At 49.5% G+C, this 13,940-nt stretch overlaps 1 protein-coding gene across 1 annotated transcript; it reads left to right on the top strand.

Moving 5' to 3' along the window:
- The first annotated feature begins 8,218 nt into the window (after window positions 1–8,218).
- dag1 (dystroglycan 1) lies at window positions 8,219–13,736 on the top strand. The gene is given in 4 exon segments (XM_056606178.1): window positions 8,219–8,811; window positions 9,196–10,636; window positions 10,639–10,803; window positions 10,806–13,736. Coding segments are annotated over 4 exon segments (2,313 nt in total). The 5' UTR covers window positions 8,219–8,316; the 3' UTR covers window positions 11,018–13,736.
- The last annotated feature ends 204 nt before the right edge of the window (window positions 13,737–13,940 follow it).

Below are 13,940 nucleotides of genomic sequence, written 5' to 3'. Positions count from 1 at the left end.
CGAGAGCGATAGATAGAGAGATATACGGTGAGAACAGAGAGTGAAAGCGATGGAGAGATTGAGCGAGGAGAGAAAGAAAAGGACCGAGAAATGGTGGAAACGGAGCGAGAGATGAAGCTCATTAAAAGTTGTACAGTGATGCACCGGCAGCAGGTTTACCTCAGTTCACATTAGTGTTGCTCTGGAAGGGAGGGAGAGAGGGAGGGGAGAGAGAACAAGGGAGAGAGAGGAGAGAGAGAGAGAGAGAAAGAGAGAGAGAGAGAGAGAGAGAGAGAGAGAGAGAGAGAGAGAGAGAGAGAGAGAGAGAGTCAGAGAGGGACAGAGGAGAGAGGAGAGAGAGAGAGAGAGAGAGAGAGAGAGAGAGAGAGAGAGAGAGACAGAGAGAGAGAGAGAGAGAGAGAGACTTTCAGGCTGGTAGCGTGCTCAATCAGTAGTCTTTAATAAGGAGATAATTTCAGCTTATCCTTGTGTGTGCGTGTGCATTTGAGAGGGTTGCAGCTGTGAATGTGCGCACGCCTGTGTGTGTGTGTGTGTGTGTGTGTGTGTGTGTGTGTGTGTGTGTGTTTTCACTTGTGTGAGGCTCCATTCACAACACTTCATCTCTCCCGCTCTCCTCTTGTCCCTCTCCTCCCTTTCTCGGCCTCGCTACTTCTTTTTCTCCCTCTCCTTTTTTCTCCCTCTCTCGCTTTGTCTCTCACTCTCTCTCCCAACCTTTTTATCTCTCTCCTGCCCCCAGTCAAAGATTTCAACTCCCCCTTCTCCATACTGTGTTTCTCGTGACATGTAGGAATATGCTGCATTAAAACTCGACGTGTGACCTCTTCCATAAGTCCTATTTCATCGGTGTCTCTTTTCTATTTCTACTGAAACTCTCAGACTAGGGCGTAGGCCAATGGCCTTGCTGCTTTGATTTTTCAATACTTTTATTTTGAAGTGCAAAGGTCCTTGGAACGATTCTGGCTGAGGCCTTAGAAAGAGTTGATAATAAAGTTAAGGATATATTTATTAAAAGACCAAAGTCTATTAGGAGAACAGAGGGCATTTTAGGAGTTGGTGGGCTCACTGTGTACCACACACACACACACACACACACACACACACACACACACACACACACACACACACACACACACACACACACACACACACACACACACACACACACACACACACACACGCTGGCGCTTCTTGAGGCCCAACTGTTGGGTGGGTTGTTTCTTCTGCTATTTCCATTTCTTCGTCTGTCCATCTGTCTATTACTCATCCTCCTCCTCCTCCTCTTCAATCTCTCTCTCTTCCTCACATTACATTACGAGGTGAGAGGGGTTTTGATGTAGGGAAACGGTACAACCCGTTTTAGATAATCCAAGCCCCCAAGAAGCTTGGATTTAACCAACGCTCCAAAATTCAACCTTCATGTCAGTAAGATCAGTTGTTTATCAAATATTCATGACAGAGGGAGGGAATTGGTTTCTTGCAGAAGTAAGTGCCATTCCATTTTACATTTAATGGCTTAGATATGCACACGAAAAAGAGAGGAAAAAAACGATGGACGATTGAAGTCCTTTCATTTAATTTGTCACTTCTCTCCTGTTTCTCGACCCTACTTTTCGCTCCCCCCTTCTCAGCATTCTCAGCCCCCCCTCCCCCCCTACCATCTATGAAACTGTCACCGAGTGTTTTCAGCCACAATGGCCGCCTCCCGTCCCCCTCCAGTACCACAGCGTTCTGTCTTCATTGGGACTCAACGTCTTAACCTTCCATACATCTTAATGTCTGTAGGGTCGGCCACACGTCCCTCTGTCTCCATCTGTGTCCCTCTCACCCTTGCCTCGTCATCTCTTTCCATCCCTCCTCTCCCATTGAACCTCCTAATCTCAGCGTGGTCCAGGATTCCTCTCCATTGATTTCATCACCCTCTCGCTCGCCCTCGTTCCTCTCTTTTTCTGCTCCGCTGCCTGCTGCTCTCTCCATCCCTCCCCTCTCTCACCCGTCCTCTCCTCTCCCCCGAGATGAGATTTTTATTGTCACTGAGGATAAACTAAAGGGGGAATTGTTCTTTAGTTTGATGAAGACGAGGCTGTCGATGCTTGACAAGAGAGATGGTGCGTGTGGGAGCAAAAGCGTACCCGTCTGCGGGGCGAGAAAGAACAAAGGAAGAGAGAATAACAACGATGGAGCAAAGCAAACAGATGAAAGGCAGAGGAAATTAAGAAAGGATGAAGGAGTAGCTAGTGAGGATTCTTCCTCTTCATCTGGAGAGAGAGACAGAGAGCGAGGGAGAGAGAGGAAATGTCCTTTTTACATGGAGAGGGAAAGAGAGCGAATGAACAATAGAGGGATAGAGAGGGCAATATTCTTCTTCACCGAGAGAGAGAGAGCGAGAGAGAGGAACAGAACGTGCTTGCAGTTCCTAAAAGGCGTCGTTCTCGGTACCCATCCATAACACTAAACAATCAGGGCTCACTCCAATCCCTGCCCTCCCATTGGTCGCAACACTAATATCATCATACTTCAGGGGCCTCTTGCCCCCCTAGCCATCGGGGCTGTCGGCCGGATGTGAAATGAGGGTTAGGGTTATGACAAGGGTGATGTTTATATACGATACCGCCGCACACGCTTTCACGCCTCTCAATCACAAGGGTCTGTGAGGATCTTGTTTCGTTTTGTCGTCCTATTTATAACGCCGTCACGCCACAAAGCGCGTTACGCAGATAGTCACGCTTGTGTGTGTGCGTGCGTGCAACGCTGCACGTGTGATGGAGTGTGTATGTGGTGTGTGAGTAAGTGTGTGCGCGTGTCTGTGTGTGTGTGTGTGGGGTGTGCACTGTGCATGCACACCTGTGTCTGTCGGTTATTTGAGTGTATCCGTTTTTATGTAGGCGTTTAGTGTGTGTGTGTTTCTCCAAATAGTTTGTGTCTTTCAGTTATGTGGGTGTGTATGTGTTTCGGTTATGTGCGTGCGGGGTCGGTTATGTATGCGTGTGTGAGTATGTTTCGGTTATGTGTGTGTTTCGGTTATGTGTATGCGTGTGTTTCGGTTATGTGTGTGTTTCGGTTATGTGTGTGAGTGTGTTTTGGTTGAGTGTGTGCGTGAGTATGTTTCGGTTTCGTGTGCTTTTCAGTTATGTGTGCGTTTCGGTTATGTGTGTATGTTTGCGTGGGTGCGTGTCTGTGTGTGTTTGTCGTGCGCTCCGTGTGAGGCGTGCACGTGTGGGACGTGTCAGCACTAAAGACGTGATCAAGCGTCCGGGCGGCTCTTTGATGAGATTACCGCTCCTCGTTTTAATTAAGGACTTTTTAAAAGGCAGCCGGAGTGAGCGTGAGCAGACACATGAACCCCCCCGCTGGGGCGCCGGTGGTGGGGGGGGGGGCACGGCGGCACTGCAGATGTTGGCGTGTGATGTCACCACTCTCCCCCGGTTGTTATCTTCCTCAAAAGACAATCAACCCTTCTGCGAGTTACCCCCATTGCGTACCCTACCCGGCGGCGTTGCCCTCGCTGGGATGATTAGGAGCCATCTACTGGCCGCTGGTCTCCCAGTGTGCCTCAAGGGCTGATTAGGAGCCATCTACTGGCCGCTGGTCTCCCAGTGTGCCTCAAGGCGACCGACATCGGCGCCTGGCTCGATGAGGCGCACCGCGAGACCGTGGGACTGTAAGGGTCAGGGTCAGGGCTGGAGTTAGGGTTAGAGTAAGGGTTAGGGTCAGGGTTAGGGCTAGCGTTAGGGTTAGGGCTAGAGTAAGGGTTAGGTTCAGGGCTAGAGTTAAGGTTAAAGTAAGGGTTAGGGTTGGGGTTAGGGTTAGGATAAGGGTTCGGGTCAGGGTTCGGGTCAGGGTTCGGGTCAGGGTTAGGGTTAGGGTTAGGGCTAGGGCTAGGGTTAGAGTAAGGGTTAGGGCTATTGTTAGGGTTAGGTTCAGGGTTCGGGTCAGGGTAAGGGATCAAACCCACAACCGACAACTGGTTGTGCGTGAAACGCTCTACCTGCTAGAATATCCTGGCCCCTAAAGCAATCACCTTTCATATATTCATATATATACATTACATTAACATATATATGAAGTGTAGAACCATTCTCGGTCCATCTTGTTTCCCCCCCCCCCCCCCCCCCCTCCCTCGTTTATTTTGTGTTTTATTTTCTCCCGTACCCCAACGACCTTGGTGGTCCCCGTGGGTTCGACTGATAAATAAAAGTGTTGGGATCTTTTTTTATCGGCTAACCTACTTAGCGAATGCTAACAGGCGCGGCAGATGCGGTCGGATGCGTGCCGGTCCCCTGTCGCGAGGAGAGGAATCTGCCCCGGAGCTATGGCGGAGAGTCGACGGGACTCTTAATGTGAAGCCGCGCTTTAATTGTTTGTCCTTACAAAGGGAAACTAGTGCAACTCTATTTCCCCCTGATTAGCATGCCAGGTGTGCTGGCCTGTCAGGTAGTACACCTCAGTAACTTGGATGAGGAGAAAACTTTTTTCTGCGTGCCTGGGTTCTTAACCAATTAGTGGGGCAGTAATTCAGTGTAGCGTTGGACAGAGTCGTATTGTGTGTGTGTCTGCACATTAAATCACCTTTTTTTCTCCATTTCATTTTTATTTGTAGATTTGTATTATTGCTGACAACTGCGCCAATGTTATTTCCTTATAAATTATACTTTGCTTAATACGTTTCGGAATCCCGTAACGTAACGAAACAGAAGTGTGGGCTTCGTGAGGTTCAACACTGACTACCAGGAGCAGGGCTTTTCTTCGACACCCTACCAAGCTCCTTCCCTCCGCCAGTGACGGCCAGCCTCAGTGAAATCCCCTGCATCTCTTTTGGGTTTAAAGACATTAGCGGCGGTGGCGGCTACATCTCTATGCTAATGTGTTGACTAAGCCCTGCCCTTGTCAACACTGTAGCCATTTCCTAGAAAATAGCTTCCCCGACCCTCCTCCACAACACACCACTCCCTCTCCCTCTCCTGACTGCATTATCCCCTCTTCCAGAATCTCTCTCTCTCTCTCTCTCTCTCTCTCTCTCCCTCTTTCTCCCTCTTTTGACAGCTTCTTCACCCTACCTCCATCCCCTTCTCCATCTCCCTTTCTCTCTCTGGACTGAATCCTCCTCCCTTCTTCCCCGATCTAAAGAGGTGCAGGGAGAATAACACCCCCCCCCCCCCCTCTCTCTCTTTCCTCTCCCCACCCTCTCCCTGCTTCCAGTATATGATCGCAAGGTTGAGGGGGATGTGTAGAAAATAGCATCTCTCCATCCTTCCTCCTCCACCCTACTCTGAGGCCCAATCCCATTTATACCCCTTACCCTTACCCCTCCCCCTTGTTTGAAGGGGAAGGGGAAGGGGTAAGGGTAAGGGGTAAGGGGCAGAAATGGGATTGGGCCTTAAAGTCCTCCTCTCCTGTATGGGCTTGCATCCTCACCCAGATGCAGGCGGTCCCTGGGTGCCTCTCAGAGGGGCTGAGCAGGTAACCTTGTGGGGTTGTGTGCGCTGTGTATGCAGGGATCAGTGGAACCGCTAATAACCTCGAGGCTCAGACTGCTTGTGTCAGGGAACCCGGGAGGGGAGACACACGGGAGCACACCGTTTTTATATTAATTGGGGGATTTGGGACTTCCATGATAGGCAATCAGGAAAACGGAGATGGATGGGGGTGGGAGGAATGGAGGAAAGTGCTTGAGCTTGTCATATTTGGGTTTTTATTATTATTATCAGTCTATTAAGAGACTCGTAAAAAAAGGGAATTTGGATACTTATCGTTGCAAAGCAGGTAGGGGTTAGGCATGTTGCTGAAGGATTGAAACACCCAGCCCACTAGACTATCCTGGCCCCGTACCATAAGTGCCGAGCACGGTCTCAGAAGTATTCATCGGCCCTATGGAAGTGTAGTAGCATAGCAAGCTATCCCCAAACACCCATACAGTTCCCAGTAAAATTATAATGCAAGGCAATACTGAACACCGAACAGATCTGACATCACACCAGAGTGCCTTTCATTAACTTATTGCATACGTGTTAGTCATGTGACTTCTGTAACCAATTATCCCTGGAGGTTCTGGGGGTGGGGTTCAGGTTCAATATCAACCAGGTACACCATCAATGTAGCCCAGCCCCACCACCACCACCACCACACACACACACCTGAGACACCTAGTGTTGCATAAAAGACCCGGCTGTCAAAACATGTGGCCGTTTAATTTCATTCGCCCTATGTCTGCGTTATTTCCTCATCCCTGACTTGCACAAAGGGTGAGGGGGTTGAAGAAAAACCGTCGACGCTGCAGCAAACGCATTCTCTCTGTTTGCTCCCGCGCTGAGCAGTCAGCAGGTGAACGGGAGGCGGTCTCTGAACGGGCCCAGGTAGAAACCCAAGCAATCTGCCGAGCAATAAGGACAACGGTTTTAAATGAACAACCAAACAAACCAACACTTCTAGTTTAGACTGTTCAATTGCAATCAAGACGTACTTTAGACCCCTGCGTTACCAACCCACGCCGTGTTGGCATGTGTGCGTTCGTCTGAGTGCGTCTATTTCCAGGAGGGTAATAGCACTTAGAAATAGAGATCAGAAATTCTACCTGAACAGGGGTGCAAATGTTCTTTAAAGACTTGTTTTTCCATTGTTACATTTATATTTGTCTTTAAGAAGGTTGTCTCATATCTGGCTGGAGGTGAGTCTTGAAACTAAGAACTCTAGTGTTAAGCATTGCAATTGGTTGTACTAACTTTAACCCTATGGCTGCTGTGTTCGTTTTAGCTGCCATAACACAGGGTTATGGCAACGATGGAGATCTGACACCAGGCCACAAGGCCGGACGGCTGATTGTTGTTCAAGACCGATTCGTCCTCGGCGAAGAGCCAAGAAACGTTCTCACTTGATAAGACAGATTCTGAAATGTCATATGATCGATAATATAACGTCGACAGATATTCAACGTCTCCATCTTTGACCTTAACGAATTGCCATGATTCATCAGACAGTCTGCCAGAGTCGTACATCTATTTTACCTTCATCAATGCTTAACCATGCCAGTATAACTTAATTAGATCACGGTTCGTTACGTGATTATCTAAAAACCTTAGCGGATAAATGGATTAACAGATTAATGTGTTCATTCATACGTTGGTTTCAGGCAAAATAAGCCAATTCTTAAAAAATAACTAAAGGGAACTGGTTCTGATTGGAAGAGAAGGAGGATCAGAAAATAATCTGTTGTTTTCCAGTATACTTGATTCTGAATAGTTGCAGATTATTATTTTAATTATTAAATATCTTCATGGTCAATAGTATGTGAACATCCGTGTGTGCGCGTGTGTGTGTAAGTGTGCATACCTGTGTTTGTGTCTGTGTCTGTGCGACATGCCTGGCCACAGGGAACATGTCACACTGGGCCTCTCTTGCTTCTCATCACGTTTACATAGGAAAGCGTGCACACATGCATGTGTAGGTACGTGCCTGCATGCCTGTGCAGGTGTGTGCTTGCTTAATGCCCGTACGTCCCCTGTTCCTCCATTACCAGCCTTGATGATGGGCCAAGGGACTTCAGTTTAAAAATGTAACACACAGGATTTATTAGCCACGTAATTAGAGTGTAGGGGGCGGGGATGCAGCCTGCCTGGTGTTACAGACCGCTGGGTTTGGCCGCGCGGTCGGCCCTGCTGTTTCTGGCGAGTCGTCAGCTATGACCGGAGCCAAGCTAGCCTCTTTAGCTTTCAGGAGCTTTAGCTGGATCCAAGCAGGGGCTCAGAGGCCTCCTGTGAGCATTTAACTCGTCTTATGGATGGATATTGGCGGGTTTGTTGTGGTGGTTGTTGAAACAGGGTTTTGTGGGGAGTACACGTTGTGCAAAAGGTTATGGGTTTGATTCCAATTTGTGATACGTTTGACACCCGGTGACCAAATAGAACGATTAATTGAATATTGTGCGTGTGTGTGCGTTTGTCTGTGTGTGTATGTGTGTGGAATTCAATTCAAGAAGGCATGAGATTCATGCAATTATTGGAGAAGTATTTTCTTATCTCATGACAAAGACCGATGAATGTGCTGGAAGAATACTCCTACTTGGAAAAAGCTCAGCACTGGAGAATTTGGAGAATTACATAACAAGGACCTTGCGGTTGAACGCTCCATAGATATATATACTTGCATTTATTTTTTCGGTCAAAGAAAACTCTCTTGACAGCTTAGAAACAAAAAACAGCGTCTTTTAAATATCAAATATGCTTTTCTTTTGCATAGATAACGGTTTATTTATCTTTTTTAGTAGATACTTTCATTAAATGTCTGTCCCCCATATCCAAATGTTAAACCAAAACTAATAACTGCATGTTTTCGTTCTTTCTCTCTCAGATTGTTGAGACCGGCAAGGAGTCTCTACCAAGATGGCTGAAGTGGAAAGCGGCCAGCCGGACGCTACAGGGTCTCCCTCTGGAGGAAGACAGGGGCGTCTACTACATCTCCGTCTCCGTCTCCAACCACACCGAGACCTCCTCGCCCTCCCCCACAGAGTTCTTCTCCGTGGAGGTGCACCCCGAAGACTTCCTGGACGTGGACCCGAGCCAGCTGGCGCTGAACCAGGCCAGCGGCGTGGACGACAGCGGCCTGCCGTTTGTCTGCGGCAATGAGGAGCCCGTGACAGTGCTGACGGTCATCCTGGACGCCGACCTGACCAAGATGAGCTCCGAGCAGCGGGTGGCCCTGCTGGCCGACATGAGGAGCTTCTCGGGCGTGGAGCTCCAGAACATGAGGATCCTCCCCGTGGTGAACAACCGGCTGTTCGACATGTCCGCCTTCATGGCGGGGCCGGGAAACGCCAAGAAGGTGAGCCGGTGATGGATGACTCGGAGGTTACCGTGACACCTCGTTTGTATTGAATAACCCAACACTGAAACAAATCAACCTGCAGGGACAATGGCATTGGCAGGGAACCAGACTATTGCTAATTGTATTAAATGAGCTTGAATTAGGGCCAAATGATGTGTGCTGGTAAGTGTATCCTGCTTTGTGTAGTCCTTTCGGTTTGCGCTTAGTGTTTGCTTACTTTTTGTTAACACTATCAAGGGAGTTTAGTAAATATATAAAGTGTAGATAATTGGCTTTGAATTGCCGCTTGAACAATCCACTCAAACAATTTGGTTAATTACCAGTTTTTTAGACCATTAAATCTGCTCTGTCAACTCATTAATTCATTTTCCTCCCGTCAAGGTGGTGGAGAACGGAGCTCTCGTGTCCTGGAAACTGGGCTGCTCCCTGGACCAGGGCAGTGTCCCGAACATCCACAGCGTCCAGAAGCCGGCTAAAGAAGGCGCCATGTCGGCCAAGCTGGGCTACCCCGTCGTGGGCTGGCACATCGCAAACAAGAAGCCCCACATCCCCAAGCGGGTCAGGCGCGCCCTGAACAACACCCCGACACCCCTGTTGACCGTGGTCCCCCCGACCAGCGTCGTGGAGCCCCCGGTGAGGATCGTCCCGACGCTGTCTTCTCCCGCCATCGCCGGGCCCACCGACAGCTCCGCCCCCCCCGTGAGAGGGCCCGTCCCCCTGCCTGGCAAACCCACCATCCGGATCCGGGACTCCGTGGTCCACACCCCGACGGTGGTCCCGCCTCTGCCGACCAGAGTGATGGAGACCACCAGCTCTGTTCTCATCCAGCCCACCATGACCCGGCCTACGTTCGTGGAGGCCACGGCCACCCCGGCCCCTCCGAGGAAGCCCACCAAGAAGCCCAAGAAGCCCAAGACCACCCCTGTCCCGAGGGAACCCAAGGTGACCACGATGAAGCCGACCAGGCGCACCACCCCGTCGTCCGGCATCGCGCCCGATCCCAACAACGAGAAGCCCGTCCTGCGTAACCCCATCGACCAGGTCAACGCCCTGGTGGGCACCTACTTCGAGGTGAAGATCCCCTCGGACACGTTCTTCGACAAGGAGGACGGCACCACGGACAAGCTGCGTCTGACGCTGAGGCAGAACCACAACGAGGTGGTGGGCGAGGACTCCTGGATCCAGTTCAACACCACCAGCCAGCTGCTCTACGGCCTGCCGGAGGCCCAGCACATCGGCAAACACGAGTACTTCATGCAGGCGGCGGACAAAGGCAGCCTGAACGCCATCGACGCCTTCGAGGTCCGGGTGAACCGCTGGCCCGCCAACGACAAGAGCCCCGTCACGTTCACGGTCCGCCTGGACGGCGAGCCGCGCTCCGTGACCAACGACATCCACAAGAAGATCCTGCTGGTCAAGAGGCTGGCGTACGCGCTGGGAGACCGCAACAGCAGCACGGTGAGCCTGAGGAACATCACCAAGGGCTCCATCGTGGTGGAGTGGACCAACAGCAGCCTGCCGCAGTACCCCTGCCCCCGCGAGCAGATCACCATGATGAGCCAGAAGCTGGCCGACGCCGACGGAAGGCCTGTCCAGAGCTTCAAGAACGCCATGAGCCCCGAGTTCAGACCGCTGGACGTCAAGGTGAGAGGGAGGGCCAGCTGCAATACCTACTCCTTCATCCCACCGGGAGAGATCGACATCCCCGAGCCCGCTGCCGTGACGCCGGCCCTGGGCACGGGTCGCCAGAGCACGGACGACGTCTACCTGCACACGGTCATCCCCGCCGTGGTGGTGGCGGCCATCTTGCTCATCGCCGGCATCATGCCATGATCTGCTACCGCAAGAAACGGAAGGGCAAGCTGACCATCGAGGACCAGGCCACCTTCATCAAGAAGGGCGTGCCCATCATCTTCGCCGATGAGCTGGACGACTCCAAGCCCCCGCCCTCGTCCAGCATGCCGCTGATCCTGCAGGAGGAGAAGCCCCCCCTCCCCCCCCGGAGTACCCCAACATGGCCTCCCCCGAGACCACCCCCCTCAACCACGAGATGCTGGGGGAGTACACCGCCCTGAGAGATGAGGACCCCAACGCGCCGCCGTACCAGCCCCCTCCCCCCTTCACCACCCCCATGGAGGGAAAGGGGTCCCGGCCAAAGAACATGACCCCCTACAGATCGCCACCCCCCTACGTGCCCCCCTAAGAGCCGCCCGGCCCTCTACCCCCTGGGGGGACGAGGGACAGGACGCCTGAGGGGCTGGGACGGCCTCCTCGCGGATGGCTCTTTTTAGATATGTAGGACGGGAGGGTTGAAAGAGGTGCTAAAACAACCACATGGTAAACATGGACTAATCTTTGGAAAGGGGAATACGAGAAGTACGTCGGGAGGGATTTTACAAACGACCGATGGACTGATCTGGGGACAAATACGAGCTGGTGAAAGACTACTGTTGAAGTACTGGCCCCGGCCACTACGGCAGCCTGCAGAGGACAAACTGCTTTGTGACACACTTTGCTCGCAGGCTTTGTGGCTGGACAGTGGCTACAGTTGGGAGAAGGGACAAGCTCTCTCTGGCCACAGAAATGTCATTTCTTTCCCCCATGGGTTCTCTTTTTTAATCCTGGCTTTATTATATTTTTTTCCTCCCTTCTTTTCTGTTTTACCCATCCTCCCCAATCACACCCCAAGGACAGACTGCTTCCACCTAACACTTCTCCCTTTGTCTTGTTTGGAGAAATATGAAGAGACAATGGCCAGCCACCAGCCCACTGCAGGCACAAGTGTTTTTTAATAATGAGCGCCGGAATATCAGAGAGAGCCCTTATCGTGGGAATCTCAACTCACCTGCAGACGACGAGGCAAAGAGAGGGCTGCGTGTGCGTGCTTTAATGTGTGTATGTGTGTGTGTGTGTGTGTGTGTGTGTGCGCGTGTGCATGTGCTCACGTGTGTTTATCAATCTCAGTATGGTTTGCCTTTTAACTCGAGCTGTCCATTGGTTTCCTTTATCACACTGTCTAGTAACATCAAGAATAACAGTGGTAGCCTGAAAATAATTAGTAGAAATTCATAAATAAATGATTTTTGATTTTAGTTTGCTTTGTTAGTTTTAAAGAAAAACACTGTATATCTGGAAGATAGATAGATAGTGGTATATTTTAGGGGGGTTGTAAGAGAGGAAAGAGGAAATAATATTGTAGGCCTCAGAGAATTAACCTGCAGGACTTCTTGTTTTCCGATAAGCCAAATCGTTCTGAAACACGCATGGCTGTCATGTCGGGTCTATGACACCTATCCGCTTATTGTTTGTTTATGTTTTTATTTGCCTTCCATCTCCTGGACAAGATAGGGCTGGGGGTTAGATCTATGTATGCATGATCTACATTTGTCTGAGGTCTCGTTCACACCAGGACGTTCTATGAAAACAATGCTTTTGTTGAAATCTTTATTTAACCGATTTAAATGTCAAATCACAACCTACTGACAAGTCAACCGAGCCTTTTGATTGGTTGACGTATGCGTATCTCACCTGGTTTGATTAAAGGTCTCTCGATAACAATAACAAAGGCCGTCTGCTCGCGAGCATCGACCGCTGATCGCACCGTAGCAGCAACGCGCGGCCACCATTATGCCTTTCGGTTTTTAGTGTCTTTTGCTTTATAGTTTTTTTGCATTTCCAGAGTAGCTCTTCACGTGCACGGGAGGGGGAGAGCTATACGTCTATTTTAGGACAGCGATAATTATTTTTGTATGTAACGAGCCGGTGGGGAAGGCTACCCTGAAGGGGATGGTTCACATATTCACATCTGAGAGGTCACCCACGGCTGCAGGGAGGGGCTGAGACAGAGACCAGGAGGGAAAGAAAGGAGTAATGTCTGCACAAGATATTATCACCAGAGCAGGGGGAAAACACACTGAAAAATCTCTAATTTTTTTACAAAGTTTTTGATACAACCTTCAAATTTGTTTAATTATGAAAGAAATAAAAAAAAAACACAGTTGATTAGTGTTCTGCAATTTGTAAAAATCTTAGTGTAGAGAGGATTGATTCACTTATTTACACATATTTTTGAGTTGTCCTCATGATTCACATATTTGAAATGTTTTATTTTTAAAAAAAAATGTACGTGTTTGCGTGTGTGCGTGCGTGTTTGCATATAAAAACGTAACTCCGGCTCTTTAAGAAAAAAAGGTTGGAACGACCCATGTTTTATGTAACCACACATCTCATTTTATTTCATTTCTTTTTTTTCCGTTCATTTCATTATTGTTTGCCGGTGAGTTTCGAACTGACCCTTTGCAATAACGATCGTCCGAGCAGACGTCTGCCCGGGCGGGGTGGTCCCTCGTGTGGTCTGGGTTCCACCGCCCAATGCCAACCGTTTTTTTCCTTTCCTTTGCTTATTAAGTGTGCATTGTCATAATAAAACAAAACTGGTACTGAGAACGAAACCCCTGAGCATTTGTCGTCTGTTTATGCATTCACAAGACAAGAGGAGGAAACAAAACGCGGGCTCGTCCCAACAAACGTTTGAGGACAACACGTCCTCCCCTAGCTCTCCAGAGAACCAGCAATGCTACGATAGTAATGAGAACTGCAGACATCAATCTCAGAAAAACCTCAGTAACTCACATTATTCAAATCTTCAAAACGAATAATATATGTGTTTATATACCCAGTATGAGAGGAATGGAAACGCAGAATGGATGGAAATTATAGATTAGGCTAAAGTTATCGAAGATCAAAGCTAGAATATTAAAATCATACAGTATTGACAGTGTCTAAAGTGATACAAGTCGAACCACTACCTCTTAACCAATGTTAGGGCTTAAGTCCTGCTCCACCAAGGAAGTGGGGGAACAGGCATCACAAGTCAACACATGATTGATGCTGTGTGAAGGTGCCGTTTCATCACTGTCATGTAATACCGCCACTTAGCTTTCCTATTGATGAATCACTTCGTATTGATCAATCAATCTGTCCACATGGGGTTCTCGCACAAACTCCCCCGTATCTGGCAGCCATCTAGGATCTCGGGGTTCGATGCGATGAGTCTAACCTTCGCCCTCTTTTGTACTAAATTACCCAGCAGGCCAACGATTTAATGTGCACAGAGTCGTGCTACG

This window comes from Gadus chalcogrammus, chromosome 13, assembly GCF_026213295.1.
Source record: "Gadus chalcogrammus isolate NIFS_2021 chromosome 13, NIFS_Gcha_1.0, whole genome shotgun sequence".
Taxonomy (NCBI): domain Eukaryota; kingdom Metazoa; phylum Chordata; class Actinopteri; order Gadiformes; family Gadidae; genus Gadus; species Gadus chalcogrammus.
Note: the sequence above shows the minus strand (reverse complement) of the source record. Positions and strands in the feature narration are given on the sequence as shown.